Below are 12,377 nucleotides of genomic sequence, written 5' to 3' on the forward strand. Positions count from 1 at the left end.
GATTGAGGTTGTCAATCCTTCATGTAGTGCTCTAAATCCTAATTTAGGTTTAGTGCTTACGATCAGCATAAAACAAAAAAAATACAAAAGATCTATAGTGGTTCACTTTGGTGTTTAGGGTTTCATTAAACTAATGTGATGGACTCATTGAAGTTGGCCTTGTCCCAGGCTAACATTAAGCTTCAGATTTTATAACAAACATCCCGAGTTCTGGCATGGGCTTCAGTTCATTATCATTTTAACCATTTATGTACTTAACACCGTCTACATTGGCCACTGAGCTTGATGTGATACAGTTCTCACAATCGTACAGTTCAGTCTAATCACAACGGCATTAAGATCTAATAATCAAGACCCATGCCACTTTCTTTTCTTGTTTCTATTAACCAACTTTTTATGGACCGAATGTGTATTGCTAACTAATTATACAATATACAACAATGCAAAGAATCATTGGCTATAGCTGCAAACTATTGTAGCCCGTTACAGTTCAGAAATTGATTCTGTTGTATCTCAACCTTCTTCTGAAGGTGCACTCAAGCAGAAAATGGATTCAATACCCAACCTGAAATGGAATACAGAGAGGCAAATTCAGGATTATGGAACTTTATAACTAAATGTGGGAAGAAAGCAGATACTCAGTTAACCTAAACGTCAAAAAAGTGAGAAAACTAGTTGACAAAATTTCCATAGCAACTAATGTAGAAAGCACTATAAGAATGACAATGATTTGAACACAAATGACTCAAAATAAGCAATTATTTGGAAAAAAGCTTGTTTTGGTTGTTGAATTATTTTGGCAACTAGCTACAAAATCCTCAAATAACAAGGGAATATCAAAGAGTGGTATGCCGGATCAACACCGGTCAAACCCTAAAATTTCAAAATATTTCTATTGGAGTGCTTGGATGCCAAGAAGTTAATGTACCAAAATTAGTGTGTTGGGTGATGTCAGTTGATCCTATACGTGATATAGACAGTTCAGGCAGGGGGCAGTGGACGCCGACAAGTTGGACACTCCATCTTTATATCCATCCACCTTTGTAAACAACCGGAATGAAAGAAATGATCGCATGGTGTCACCTGCAATGAAAGGAGAAAACTACATCAAGCACTAATCAAGCTACTAATTATAAAATAACACATCCCATCAGTGTACCATGCAATCATCTGAACGCTGTGTGAGATCAATTGCAGTCATGCAAATGACACAGTCTGTGGCATGATTTGTGTCCTGATCAGACCTTCTGTGGTAGCTATATTTCTCAGGTAGAATCTGCAATACATTAAAGAGAAACAATATGTCACACTGCAATGGCATGCGCAAGTGACGTTATCAAGGTAACTTGCTGTAACAGTTTTTCCCCAAATCTAAAAGTAAGAATAGAATTATAAAGGTTATTATCATATTCATATAGCCATTGTAAACTTCACTTATCCAAAAGAGCAGAAAAGCAAATTAAGTGTACACTCTCAACACGTACTGTCATAAAAAGAATGTCAAGGCGCTCAAAGCTGACAGAGTATAACAATTTCATAATACCATTAACAGAAAAATTTCATTAGCACCATAAACTTGGGTGTTGGTAATGATATTTACAATTGAGTACCAGACCTTAGACATTTCTTTAATCTTCTTTTAAAAACAATCAATAATTTATTAATATTAAAGCTTAATAAAACTTATTTAGTGAAATAACTTATATAATCATTAAGGTATTCACAAACGAAAATTAATTGGCTACTATTCCACTGCAAGAACAAATATGAATCATAGTCCAATTGAATAAACCTGCTCCTTGCTTAGGGAAGTTTGATAAGATATTAACGTGATAAGAATATCATCATCGTTCAAACCAAGACAACAAACAGATAGCTGTCTTGATATGGGATTACTTGTGTGTGTCGTTGTGAAAGCTAAAGGGAGTTGAAAAAGAATAAGAATTGTAAGGAAGATATAAATTATCAAAGTTGCACCACACCTGACGAGGAATGAACCAACGAGAGCCAAGATAATGCTGGAGAAGAAGAATTGAGGCTTGCAGTCCAATAAATAAACTCAAACAAATACACCAACTCTTGTCAGGCTCAATGCGCATGAAGTTGTTAGGGCAACCAAATATGTATAACGGGATTGCTAGCCGAGTAACAGTCATGCCTAAGATGTAATGAGGGTGCAAGGGTTTTCTCGAATCACGGATAACATTGGTGATTATTTGAGGTATCCAAAAGGAGTACATAAGGAGAAGAATAGGTCTCAGGAAGTTGTGGAACTCGTACATGACCAGGATGCCTCCTAAAAGAATTCCATCTGCAAATGGTTATAGATAACATAAAGCCTGAGATTTGTAACAAAGAATCATACAATATAATCATTTCAAATAACAGAGAAATAAAATGGAAATCTGGGAGCACAGATCTAGACTAAAGTATTCTGGATATCTAAAGGATAATCTCCGTGATGAAATACCCAAAACATATGATATTAGATATCTGAAGGATTACTGTCAACATTGTATGGTAACCAAGATTAAGGATGATAACCAATTATTAGGTAACCCTATAACATGCCGAGACAGAATTGATAGTGAGGAGGTCAGGTTGCAAACCATGCAGGATATATCGCAACAGGGTGTGCTGGTTTTCTACAGTGGTGTAAATTGGCGCTGGGGGAATGAGAATTAGCTGGAGTTTTGGGCAGACCATTGGATTAGAGAGAAATTAGTAATATAACTTGTTGAATCATCACAGTTCAACAGTAGCTGATATGGCAGAGGGTTGGACTCCACATGAGGAAATTATCCTCCAGTCTGTTTTGGATGAAAATTTTCTTACTTTAATCTACTGGGTTATCTAGCAGCTTAAAATATATGAAAACATCCATCTTCAGCATTAATTAGCTAAAAACCAAAAGTTCAAAATAATTATGTGTTTTAAAGTCAAAAGTTAAAAACAAGCACTTTATTCTTGTCCAGTAATTATACTTGAGAATAAAGAGAGATATTAACTTTCATGAGTTGGATAATATTGGATATATAAAATTCCAAGTGTATTTGTGCATGATTCCTAATGAACTCAAAATTCCAGCCATGAGTTGGTGAAGTGGCATAAAACTGAAAAAGTACTTAAAAATATAAGTTAATGATAAAGTGGCATAAACTCAAGTCCAAAACAGTACTTACAGAAACGGCTATATAAAACTGAAAGCTCACGCCTCATCGTCTCCCAACCTTCTCCACTATTTGTAGGCCTACTTGCTTTCCATATAGCAAGAAGGTATCTCATCTCGAATATTGAGAACACAACAAACTTGAAAAAAGCAGCGGTTGCAAACGCATTAAATAAGGATTCTGTATGCACACGGAATAGGACAAAAATCTACAGTCAATAAGAAATGACAACTGAAGTATTATCAAATAAGTGACAATTTACATGTGAAGAAGTGAAGAACAAAAGATAGAGACTCTGTTATCTTAAACACAATACTTCTTATCAATGATCTGAATGGCAACCACATAATTTAGATGGTTACAATAACAGTAACTTCCACTTTTCAAGCATCTATTATTAAATACCTTGATCAACAGTGTATTACTAATTACTAGTATACCACAACTTCTAAGATTGAAAACATACAAGCAATTTAGAAACCAAACATACCAACAAGTATTCCTGCTGTCAAGTGTAGAAGGCAAAGATAAGCATCCATGATAGCCTGTTGGCCAATCATTAGAATCGAAACTTTGGCAGCCCCCTGAAAAGGCAACCACAATTACTTCTGTTGAATAAAAAGAAAAGGAAACTGAACGATGATTGAAATATTGCTAAAATTCCTTGGTTTCCTAAAAGTAGGTTGGGACAAATTTCTTACCGACTGAGTATTGCTATGTTCCATTTGCCGAATTAAGAGAAGAACTTGTAGGAAGGAGATCTGAGTAAATAAGTTAAGGAATTCCTCTCCAACAGTGGCAAATAACATTGACATTTGAAACTGACATGCAAGACTGATGGAAAAAAAAATAAAGGATACAAAGGTGACCATCAAGGTATAGTTCACTGCTTTGTTATAGTACACCTCCACATTGACAGAAGTAGCATTTAATATCAAGGGTGAGAAGCAATCTCCTTCATCATCCACTGCAGGACTCTCCATCAACCCTTCTATTTGGTAACGATCGCGATCTCCATCTAATAGGTGATGACCAATTTGTAATAAGAGAAGGCATTTCAAAATAAACAAACAAAGAGATATTTCCAATCAAAATCAAAGGATAGAACTTTTGACCTCAGACCCCATTAAGGCGTGAAGCTTGTTTTATTTATTCATTGATAAAATTAATAAAAATAGAATAAATAAAACAGTTGATACGATGCCATCTATTTTCTATGGATAACTTCTTTTCTTTTTTATTTTATTATAAAAGACAGAAGATATGTTATAATAGTTAATAGCATACACATTAATGCAAAGATACTAGATGGTAAACAAAATTTGATATAAGCCAAAGACCTAAACATGTAAGCATACAAGCATGGCATTTGCACACAAAGTCTTATTACAAGTGTGGAAATTTCATTCTTATGCCGAAATATATGGTTACTATCCTGAATGTCACTTCTTCATTTTTCTGCATAACCATTCAACTGAGAATACAGCTTTTTATAATTTTGCAACTACTATTTCAAAAAATTTCATTTCACCGGTAATGACCTTTAATAAATAGAAACAGAAAGATGACAAAAGAGAGATATAAAAAGAGGAAGAGCTTTCCGTAAACCTGGAGGTGAAATTAGAATTCATGGCGTCCTGTTATCTTTTGGTAAAAATATAGTAAACTGGACTTAATGACACATACAAATTTACAAGGGGCATAAATCCGACAGAGATTAAAAATTAGTGTCATTCTCCTATCTCGTTGACATTCATCATCTCTCTTCTCATCTTCCTCTTCTTTTCGTTCTTTAATTCGAAAGAGAAATATCAAAGAATCTAAAACTTTATAAGAATGTTAAGGAAGCAATTAAAACAAAAGAAAGAATCCATATGCTGAGAGAACTCAAATACCATTATGGGCGGATGATACACGTGAAATTTGGCCTGCAATTTCTATATTACAATGTTTCTCCATTTCATAAATTGGCGCTGCAGTAAGAGAACATAAATAAATTATAACATTACAAAAGCAATATGGAAACTAATAGTGAATTAGGAGAAATTACAATGCTTTTTCCTCCATAGCTTATCTCGTGGAGATTCTTGGAAAACCTGGGAAGAGAAAGCTCCAAGCTGTTCAAAGAAGAATACATGTAGCATGTAAGTACTGAAAACCCTCATCAGTAGACATATTCCATACATCACACACATCAGTAGACACATTACAATCTAGTATGATAAATACAGCCATTTGAGAGAAAAGGATAAGAGTACTTGTTCAAGGAACTATAGCAGCCTTGGGAACATGCGATGAAAACCCAGTGACACATACATAATCTTTTTTGCACGCTTCACTTTTGAAAATGAACATATGAATTAACATTGAAAAAAAGTTTCTAATAAGAAACATAAATTTTATTTAACATGAAAGACTTCTATTATATAAACACACATGTGAACAGAAGAGATGAAAGTAAGATGAATGAGTAGTCCATCAAAATTTGGAAAACAACAAGAAGCAAAACCCCAAAAGATTCTGTATACTATGTGAACTACAATTTGGACCCACTACCATAATGGGTACTTTATCTCATGAACAACAATAATTGAGTTTACAATAGCTAAAGCATACTGGCATGTGCAGAATCCACAAAATCAGACTTAACAACAATAAGGACACCACCCTAAAGGATAAGACTAGAAGCTGTATCTAGAAGCTAAGAACCACTTTATGTGTAGTTTATTAAAACTAAATTAATTGTTTGCTTATACTGGATTAAACCTTGTACCATATTTACAGATGATATCTAAACCCAACTCACTTTCTCTTTTTTCCTCCTCCTTGACTTGGATTATTTTTCTTCAAATTTTAGTATAAAATGAAAATACGAGGTAGGGGACAAGTTGTCCACTGACAGCACAGATCACTATATTACACTACAGCTCAAGACACAAAAACAAGAAGACAGCAAAATAAGGTACTAGACAGCAACCTTACAATCACATTATAGTATGAAGAGACCAATCCCTAAAATATTACGAAAATCAATGCCCATAAAAGATGAAAACCAAACTCTATAGCATATAGAACCTCCTCTTCCCTCCATGCTAACGAAACCAAGCGTTGCCAGCATGCATACCTCCCTGTCACCAAACCCCTTTCCCACCCTCTAAAACTGTTTAATATTTCGAAAGAACAACATCACAAGTAGCTGGAATGACACAACTCAAACCATTCTGTCTAATCACTTCCTTACAGATAATGTGCAACTCAACAGTAAAGCGAAAGATGGATTGGAAAATTATAGTTACGAATAACTGATATTAGTCATTAGTAGCACCTTTTTGGATAACTAATTTTTTCAACCTTTTTGGGCTCAGTTGTTCGAAAGATTTTAGTACTTCAACTTTAAGTGAGCAAAAAGTTTAGCAATTTCTGTGAACTATTGCATGTTTTCTATCGTGCACCCTGGCCTAAAAATTTATATTCAAATACAAAGTTAAACTGAAGCAAAATGTACTGTCCATTGCCACCCTCTGGCACTCCACATGAAAATCAAGATATGAAAAACAATTAAGATGTGCAAGATAAATGCACAACAAAGACAACAGATAATCAAATAGTTATTAGGCTGCATAACACATGAGATGAGCAACAAATGATACCATATGATACGGGTTAGACAAAATATAATCTTCTTCTTGGCTTGAGTCTCCCTCTTTTCCACTGCACAATGATAGGGCACATAAGTATTAGTCTGCATAGCACATAACTTAAATGGAAACAGGTGATAATGATGAGATCAACAAAAAGGAGAAAAACTTCAACAACAAAATGTATGGAAAATTACCTGTTAGCTACCATTCGAAGCTGTTTAAACGGCCATATAAATACACCTTCCACTCTAATTTGGACACCCCCAACATTGTGTTCATTCTCAAACACATCATGGAAGATAATTACACCCTGTTATCAGTAAAATGAAGAAATATAAATCATCCATCGAAGTATGATAATAACTCGGGAACCCAATGGTTAACTAAATATTTCATAGATGACAAATGGTAAAGCAAATATTTAAAAACAAAACAATTTAAGAAAGAGCAGTAGAATTAAACCAAAGAAAAAACAGGAAGAGTGCTAGCATAATATATGAACTAAATGATGTATATTAAGCCTTTCGTCTGTTCATCTTCACCATGTGGCATTTAAAGGTGATAAAAGCTCATCACAAGCATATCATAAAATTGCAAATGTATCTGAAAGTAGTGTATATAAAATTATTGTCCAACAATCGCAATTGGTTCTGCCCCAGGGCATGTATCTAAATTAAACCTCAAAAAAATCATTTACTTATGATCAGGCATTGAAGTCTACAAAAAGCTCGCTAATCAATAGCCATGCATTGCTAAATCAAGCTGCTACTAATACAGGGACGATATTTGACAGCTGAACTCATGGAGCAAATGTTCCATCAGGTGAAAATTTACCATGGTATAAAAGTCCACAGGAGAAGGCCTCTAGGTTTGTGCCATTAGTATACATGTTCTAAACAGATCCCATTACTATGATTGCCTATGTGCAAGACTAAAATGCCAGGTACATTATTAATTTGCTGACGCTGGTGAGTTTTGGTCTGATGTGTGACTATTTTTAGTTGTGTATAAATGGTGTGCATTCAAGGAATCAAAAGTCAGATATTTTTAACAGATGCAGACTTTAGTCAGGATCATCATAAGGGCTCGAACTGATCACCTGCACATAATGTACGCCCATTATTTTTGTTTGTGTGCTAACTAATTCGATGATAGAATTGCCACTGGATTTCCTAAATTCTGGAAATCTGGAAGAGCTATTTGCAGAATCAGGAAACTTCCAAGTCCCTGCAACTCACAAAACAGTATATTTATATATCTAATCAGATCAAGTATACACACCTACCCAATGAATCAATTTTAAATTGAAAATTTACTTTAAGATTACTAAATGTAGACGTCTTAGTGAGTGTTTATATTTGTGCATGGATATATTGTCAACAATGAATAAAGTGTGTACTTGTGTAGGAAGAAAAGGAACAATTGTTTGTTTAAACGAATAGTATTTAGTCTTTTTATGATTTTTCAACCAAAGTGAACTTATTATTAAAACTGCAATCCATTCTTTTATATTCTTCTATCCAAATGGAGCCTTAGTGTATTTAACCATGCAAGTCAGTTGAAGCCATTGTGCTACTATAACCAAATATACAGACACTGTTCTCCTTGTAACATAACAAATAATCCAGAATATAATCATAACTTCATTTCTCCACAAAAACCTTATACTGCGCTAGCAGATCAATTAAAAAATCATAACTCATCCTAATGCGTAAGACAAGTGTCCTACTTCAGGAATCATGAAAAGCCAACACCCATCCCCCACATCCCCAACTGTTTCTCTTCTTTAGAAGCCGCATTGGCAGCATCCTCTTATAGATTCGGTGCAGCACCCCCTCCCCCTTCTAATTGCAGAGCCTTTGACTAGCACTGGTAGAGCTTACACAATCCGCTTAATTTTACAACTTTATATTCTTGAGCAACTACTCCAGGTATATCAAAATACACATTTCTATGAAAAGTAATAAGAATATCATATGAACCAGGTACTAATCCACAATTTATGAACAAAAAAAATGGCCACAAGTTACAAACCTCTATAAGTTCCTGTTATGTTCCACGAAGAGAAGGGTCCCAACTCACTTTCATCTTTTCTTACAAATAGCCACTGCAAAGAAGTAAAATCAGGAGTTCAGTAGGTTTAATCAGATTTCATGCAATTCCAACAAACTTAATTTGGTAGTTAACAAACAAGATTGCCCACTTCCTGGCAAACAGTCAACTGAAATACAAAGCTAATTGTCAATATCTGCATGCAGCCATGCACTATAATTGAAATGATTAATGATGTACACTCAACAGAAAATGAATAGATAAGTAAATAAGTGGCATAATCTTTTTCATTAGTCTTCCTATGGTTTAATGAAAATTATAATTAGTCTTTACAAAAGAGAAAGGTTTTGATTATAACAGCAGAGCTATAGGTGTGGAAAAGTACAGAACGTAGTTCTAAGAAAATATCTACTTTGAGGTTAGCTCACATATTACACAAGAAACAAGCCTCACTTCGCAATAACAACAGATTCATTATAATGTAAGGGAATAATCCATAAAATCATTGGTAACCAATGCCAATAAAGCAGACCAAAATCGCATTCGATCCCAAGCTCTCCACTCCTGCAGTCTTATAACCCCCAAGTTTCTTCTGTTAAGCTCCATTCCTAAACCCAAAAGCTTTGACAAAGACTGAAGTCTTAAACCATACAGATCAAAGTACAAATGCCACAAATTGAGAGAGCCAAAAGTAAGCAGAACCATAATATGTTTCCTCTGGAAACAAAAACTCATGTACTAGACCTTTTGGCAAGACATAGACCCACGTGTATAATCTATATATGACAGTTTTCTTCTTCAAAGGAGGGGAAAGGTGAATATCAAACTATTGCCATCTGCGTGGAGAAAAGTTCTCTGCCATTGGATCTATATGCCCCCACTAACTAGGAAAGAGCTTTAAAAATTCACTAACTAGGCTCAGTATTAACAAGTGAACTAATTTTTAGTAACCTGTACCTTGCTTGGAAAACATTAGAACCAACTTCACAACAAGTGTTCATAACATGACCGCAATTACACCGCTCCCTTAACCTCACTCTGATCTTTTAAACTTGTCATTATCGTCCTATCTCCATTAAACATCATCCCATCAACACTAGGCACTAAATGCAAATTCCTAACACATAAAATTCACATTTCCACGGTGAAATTCACAATCTTTACCCTAAAGTCATAAAATTGAAACCAAAACAAAGCAGAAAAAGTGAAGAGGAACCTCATCGCCCCAGGAGCGAGCCCTTTCCCTTAAGGGTCTGAGACCCGCCACCGGCGGAGAAAGCAGCAAAGCGGCGCAGAACCAGCAGAGAAACCTCAACTTGGTCGTCGGAGACCACAAGAACCCTAATTTTCTGAGAGTGCCCATATCAGAAACCCGAAATTCAACTGCGAATGTCCACCACCAACAAACCACTTGGTCGGAATTGACAGCGGGAATTCGATGAGAACAATGCAAACCCCATTAGAGTAGAGAGAGAGCTTAAGAGAGAGAGAGAGAGGAGGGTTGCTTCAATTAGAGTCTAGCATAGGAACTACCAGCCGATCAAATGAAGAAAGTGAAAGCTCAGCGACTAATTGACCTCCTAAGCAACACCAGAAGAGGATAGAAATATAGCAACTAATTGATCAAAATCAAAATGGGTCTGGAGGCTAAGAGTTGTGAAGCTATGGTGGTTGACATGTCTACTGGTCTTCTGCTCTGGTTTCTGGTAAATGCAGGTCAGACTGGGAAGCCTTTGTTTGAGGAAGGTAGGCATACGCGCTTTCTCAGGTGCCTGCAACTCACTCTCCAATACAATTCTTTTTTCTTTTTGCTTTTGGGCTCCTTACCATTTACCCAATTTGGGTCCAATAAATGCTCACCAAAAGATTTGTGTGCCCATTTACCCAATTTAAATGTAAAAAAGATAAGTTTACCCTTTAAATAATTAAAAAATCATTGAAGACCTCGCCGGGATCCGGCCACCTGTCGCTAGAATCCAGTCGCCGGACTCTAGTCACCAGTCACCGGAATTCGATAACCGATCACCGGCCGCCAAAATCCTATCACCAGTTGCCAGAGGTTTCCAAAGAGGTCGCCGGAGACTTTTATTACCCCCCAATAAATTTTTATAAAGTTTATTAAGGGGAAATAAAATGTTTATTGTGTATTATTGGAGGCAATAAAATAGAACGCCGGACTCCGGTCAGGAGGTTGCCTGAAGTTCGCAAAGAGGTCGCCATAGACTTTTATTAACCCCCAATAAGTAGTGTTAGTTCAGTGGTTAGAGCACCCACTACCTATGTACGAAGTCATGGGTTCGAGTTACCATGGGGGCAGGAGTGAAACCCTTTGATCCGCTTTAAACAATAAAAATGATTATTGGGAGCAATAAAAAGTTTATTAGGGGGCAATAAAGTTTATTGGGTATTATTGGGGGTAATAAACAGTTTATTGGGGGGCAATAAAACAGGACATCGGTCGCTTGATTCCAGGGGCCGGCGACCCAAGTCAGGTGAAGTCTCTCTCTCTAAGTGGCAAAGGGAAAGAGAGCAAAATTGTCCCAAAAATAAATTAAAAAAAATAAAAAATTAACTTAATTGAGTATTAGGGCAAAAAATATGTAATTTATTGGGTAAGTGAGCGATCTTATAAGATGTTTGGGTAAATGGGGTTAGTGTAGCTCAAATTTGGGTAAATTGACATTTTCCCATGGTTTTAAATATTAAGTTAGGGTGGGTAAATTCTAAGTTAATGATGTGTGTATTCTTTAAACATAGTTTTTTTTTTTTTTTTTTTTTGGAGAAGCTGTCAACTTAAATAAATTAGGAGGTAAACTCCTTGGAAAGTACATCAACAATACAAGCTGGAGGCTCTAGGCCCCAAAATAAAGAACTAGAAGAAGAACAAGCAAAACGAGCTAAAGTATGAGCCACAACATTGGCTTGACTATAAGCATGAGTAAAGTAAGAACCAGGCATCTGCTGAAGATGAAAGGTAATGTCATCATACGCACGACCAATGAAAGAAGTATGGGGAATGACTCTATGCTTAGTAGCATGAAAAAGAGTAAGAGAATCGGTCTCAAAGGTAACTGGAGAGAGACCTCGCTGAATAGCAAGTGAGACTGCCTCCCTCCCTGCTAAAGCCTCAACTTGTTCTGAAGAAAATACATGGGATACTGGAGCATAATAACCACCTAAACATCTCTTCCTATCATCACGAATAATGACTCCAATACCCCCAGTATAGGTATCTTTGTAGAAAGCACCATCAACATTAATCTTCACCCACCCTGCACTGGGAGGTTTCCAAGGAACTACTCGCCTGCTCCCTCCACCTTGGTGATAGGAGCATTTTAATGCGACGTTTTAACTGCATTTCCCTACATTTCTTACGTTATTTCCTTATTAAAATCCTGTTTAGGAAAGTTTCCATTCTTTGATTGGGAAAGTTCCTATTTGTAGAAAGTTTATATTTTTGTAGTTTCTATTTATCATTTTTAGTAAGTTGCCATTTTTCATTTTAGGAAAGTTT

The 12,377-nt window shown here is 35.8% G+C and overlaps 1 protein-coding gene across 1 annotated transcript; it reads right to left on the bottom strand.

The window, feature by feature from the left end:
• Window positions 1-206: 206 nt before the first annotated feature.
• LOC112188470 (transmembrane E3 ubiquitin-protein ligase FLY2) lies at window positions 207-10,622 on the bottom strand. The gene is made up of 15 exons (XM_024327586.2): window positions 10,080-10,622; window positions 8,846-8,918; window positions 7,911-8,038; window positions 7,006-7,121; window positions 6,821-6,881; window positions 5,221-5,287; window positions 5,066-5,143; window positions 4,031-4,188; window positions 3,872-3,931; window positions 3,661-3,754; window positions 3,183-3,350; window positions 1,983-2,311; window positions 1,160-1,276; window positions 929-1,083; window positions 207-565 (listed from the first exon to the last, which is right to left on the bottom strand). Exons 1-14 carry the CDS (start codon window positions 10,224-10,226, stop codon window positions 982-984), a joined length of 1,698 nt encoding a protein of 565 aa, XP_024183354.1. The 5' UTR covers window positions 10,227-10,622; the 3' UTR covers window positions 207-565; window positions 929-981.
• Window positions 10,623-12,377: the final 1,755 nt, after the last annotated feature.

Source organism: Rosa chinensis, chromosome 2, assembly GCF_002994745.2.
Source record: "Rosa chinensis cultivar Old Blush chromosome 2, RchiOBHm-V2, whole genome shotgun sequence".
Taxonomy (NCBI): Eukaryota; Viridiplantae; Streptophyta; class Magnoliopsida; order Rosales; family Rosaceae; genus Rosa; species Rosa chinensis.